The sequence below is a fragment of the Phaethon lepturus genome, unplaced genomic scaffold (genome assembly GCF_000687285.1).
Source record: "Phaethon lepturus isolate BGI_N335 unplaced genomic scaffold, ASM68728v1 scaffold21237, whole genome shotgun sequence".
NCBI lineage: Eukaryota > Metazoa > Chordata > Aves > Phaethontiformes > Phaethontidae > Phaethon > Phaethon lepturus.
This window is the reverse complement of record NW_010554311.1, coordinates 18,541-22,821: the sequence shown is the minus strand read 5'-3', so window position 1 is coordinate 22,821 and position 4,281 is coordinate 18,541. Positions and strand designations below refer to the sequence as shown.

Below are 4,281 nucleotides of genomic sequence, written 5' to 3'. Positions count from 1 at the left end.
AAGGTCCCTTCCCACCCAAACCCTTCTATGACTGTATGATACAGCATACAACAGTTTACCTTCTCTATCCAGCTACTCATGTGCAAAACAGTTCCTAACACACAGCATAAAATAATGCAGGACAGGAGACACAGGAAATTACTTTTTATGCTACCCATTTTAGAAAAGTAACTTGAAGATTAAGATTTGATAAATCAAGGAGAAGTTCTATGGCTTATTTTTGGGGCCAAAATAGGGCTCAGATTTCATACCATGCTGTAATGTTACAATTATTTTAATTGAATAGCTGTCTGGAATGATGCAATTCTCGTAAGATCATGCAGTTCTGATCTGTATCAGATTTTTATTTTTTTTTTTACTGGGGGGGCAGGGGGGACAGGGACTGTGAGAGTATTGGGGTTTTGCTTCATCTGTAACTGAATTAGAAAGGATCCTTCTGTGACCAAAATGAAGACTTATGTTTAAAAATTCTAATACCCACAAAATGGGCAGACTAATACATGTTTTCTGCATCTATCCAATTTAAAGTGTGTGGAATATTCAATCACAGTTGGTATACAACTGTCACAACCACAAAATTACATTTTAATTTTAGCAAAAATAACTTCAGCACTTGCTGGATTGGAAGAAAGGTTAGTTGGTAAAATACAGAGACTAAATTATATTGTTGATTAGCCAAGATAGTACTTCACTGTGTGAAAGTAAGTTTCATATTTTTTGCAGACATACATCAAATCTTCATCCACAGAACAGTCTGTATATTTGCACAAAATATAACAACTGATGATTAAAAGATTTTTTCTTTTTTTCAGTCGATGGTCATTGCAGTCTTCATATGGAGAGTTCACTGACATAGGGAAACGTGAAAAAGTTCAGAAAAAGCCAAAAAATATCCCATGCAGGTAAGTATGAAAAGCATAACATACAAAACTATAACGACTGAAAACTTCCAAATTCTTAATCCTCATTTAGAAAGATATTAACTGATACTTCATAACCAGGAAAAGTGTATCAGAGAGCACCATATGAATAGATCTACTGACAGTAGCCTGTTTAGCCTCTGGTTAAAGGTGAAGCCTAAAGACACTGCTGCACAAAGCTACAGCCTACAGAGAGAGGCAGTATGTCTTGGCATAGTATGCCTCGGTGTGACATTATTCCTTCGTGTTTCTTACCTTCACCACTTTCCATGCCTTCTACAAAAATACCACCACACTGGGGCAGAATCCAGTATCGGCGCCTGTAGCGATCTTGACCGAACATCATTGAACGCAAACAGTGTGAAGCTTCAAATAATTTCTTTCTGTATTGGCTTTGTTGCTGTTTTAAAAAAGGGGAAGCATTATAATTCAGTAGGGGGGAAAAAAATCCATTATAACGAAATAATCTCCTGGCTGCCAGACTGAACAGAAGTTCAAGGGTCACGTGAGAGGGCTCTCACAGATTTTGTGTTTGTGTTATGTGATATTCTACTCACAACTGCTGCCTTGGTGATTTGACTTACAGAGCTCCCTTTAAAAAAAAAATCAATTCAATCCCTTCCTGGTTCAGCCTCAGTTTATCAGTCTTCCTTTAAAAACACACTTTGCGATGGTAGGTCCTGTCTTTTTAACACTGACTCCCAGAGAACGACAGGATCAAAGATTTCATTGCACAAGAACAGCTGACGCCCTATCGATCATACAGTAATAGCAAACGGAGCACAGAGCGCTGAAGGCAGCTCCTGATGGGAAACTAATGACATATTTTAACTGGTTCATAAAAGAACAATAATGTCTGAAAATAAACTCTGTATTCTAACACGAACAGTTCTCTGAGGGGGGCCAACAAGACTTTCAGGGCGTTTATGCAATTCTTGTTCTGCTAAATTGACACTGCTGGAAGTCAGGTGTAATTCTGGACTGCTAATTCATTGCAATTTGCAACATGGGAAAAACTAAGAGACAAAGTCTTAAAATGACGAATTTTCTCGTACGATGAATAAAAACATGGGCTATCAGCATCGTTATCTACAGCAGTCTATCTTTCTCATTTACATTTCTCTTCCTATTCCATTGTTTCTTCTTTCAAAATCTGAAGCAAGGACAGATCTCTGTACCGGTTTACAACACAGCTGCAGAAATTAGCCGATGGTAGGAGGGAAGGAGGACTGCCATAATTTGTATAATGGAAAAGTCATTGCTTCTTGTAAACAAAATTTATCATCACTTTCAAAGATCAACAAAGAGAAGTATATCAATTAGGTCTGGATAAAAATTATATTACTTTTTATTCTGAGATGCATGACTATACCACCAACAGCTTTCTAACTGTCTTTTGAGTCATACCCACTTAGTGCTGCTAAACTCACAACTCAGGTGTCATGAACAGTAGCATCATATTCATATTTTCATGAAACAAAAGCTCATCTTTATTTCAATTTATACTAAGTTGGAGCATGGAAAATGTTAGTTAACGTTCTAACTCATGACATCTAGTGATCAAATTTGTAGTATAACAAAGACAAATGACCTCTCACCTTTGTCAGTTTATCAATCTGTTTCTCTAGTTCTTCAACACTTGCTGTTTGGTCCCCATCATCCTATAATCACCAAATATACTGTCACGCCAAATTTATTTCAGGATAAAATCATACTATATCTAACTAATATTACAGTAAAAAGATGTAACAGAAAATGAGAGGCAAAATCTAAGAGTAAAAAAGTTTAGATCTTGTGCTCATTCAATGTATTTGACTAGGAACAACATAACTGGAATTCTTTCCCAACCATCCCAGATGCATACAAAGGAGAAAGCTTGTAGCCAAATGTTCCCTGTAAATATTCTTTTACTGGAAGCAATAATTCAGTTTGTGCATGAACAATTAAGACTATAGAATTTAATCTTTGTTTCTTTGAAGCTTTTTAGATACTCAAATTATTTTCTAAGTGTTTTTCATGCATGACCTAACGGAATCTGTCAAAATCTTATCCATCAGTCTTTGGTCAGTGCACACTTGCATTTTATTTCAATGTCTACAAGAAATTGTAGAGCCACTTTAAATTACAAGTCTGCTATAAAAGTTCCAGTATTAATCTTGCTGATTTTTGAAGAGGAATGCACCCATGGTTAAGCCTATGGTTCCCTTCTATTTGACACAGTTTAAAAATGAGAGTCATTTCTATAAAGAGAGTTTTAATTTAGTTCAAGAAAGTCTTTGGGGATAACAGCAAGTTTCCAAAAGAATACAACCAAAATCCTAGGGGCTCCCAATCACCTGCACCGTAAGATACTGGTCTTGCACTTCTTGGCCCTGTGAAAGTGCACCAGAGCGAAGCCTTCTGAAGTACCACATATAGCATGAATGCAACGGAAGTTCTGTTATACAAGGACATTAATCACTCTACAGGAGTTACAGGACTTTTGCCTATGAAATGCCCAGTGCACCAATATACAAGATTGTGCTAAAGGGAAAAAGACTGAGGCACAAATGTGATTAGATGCCTAAACAGTACTTATTTTTAATTCTGAAGTATTAATTTGTACGAACTCCATGCTATGCCTCTAAGGTATTCTCTTAAATTCACACTCTTAAATTATAGTACTTGAAATAAATCCAGAATAATAGCACAAACAGCTGTTCCTACCCTAGAAGCTAGCTGGGTTTCCAATGAAGAGTGCTTGCAAAAGTTTGAGTTCACATAGCATGTTGCATACATGCATGGTTCAAGTGGCCATATCCGCAGCACCCGTAAAACCTTACTGTGAACTTTTATAACCTTGCATAAATGAATCGGTTCCGGCAAACCGTGCAACATCCAGTGCACTAAAATGTAGCATTCGGTATCACTTGTGTCTCTTATCAGGTTTCATCCCGCAGAGAATTCTAGAGTTCCACAGGGAATCTTACAGGCCTGTGGCACTTCTATTACAAAAATCTTTTGACCATTGTAGATACAATTCAGCTCAACAAGCTAAAAATGTTTCAGTGGTCCTTCCTGTACCTTATCTGATATTAACTAGCAAAATTTATCATCTCGTGATCCAATACAGTTGGGCAGTGATTACCCTAGAAAAGTTATGAAAAAAATACACAGGAAGGTCACAAGCAAGCTTTATAATAAATAATGTTAAATGTAACTTTGCACTTCTTTATTATTTTGTTAACTAATAAATAACATTTATTCTCTGCTAAGAGAAAGCTACAGTTATGCTCATTTGCTAACAGGGTTGCAGTTCTCTGGATCTGGTACAATCTTTCAGAATTTCAGAGAAATTAAGATTAAGTCAAAACGGGGATGG

General features: G+C 36.6%; 1 protein-coding gene across 1 annotated transcript in view; it reads right to left on the bottom strand.

The window, feature by feature from the left end:
* Positions 1 to 1,175: 1,175 nt before the first annotated feature.
* The window catches only part of LOC104624452 (bromodomain adjacent to zinc finger domain protein 2B-like), a gene marked incomplete at both ends in the record, with an annotated part of 21,009 nt that continues 17,903 nt past the window's right edge, over positions 1,176 to 4,281 (bottom strand). The window contains 2 exons of the mRNA XM_010291820.1: positions 1,176 to 1,320; positions 2,519 to 2,581. Coding sequence (XP_010290122.1) covers positions 1,176 to 1,320; positions 2,519 to 2,581 — 208 coding nt within the window. The remainder of the gene's footprint in view (positions 1,321 to 2,518; positions 2,582 to 4,281) is intronic.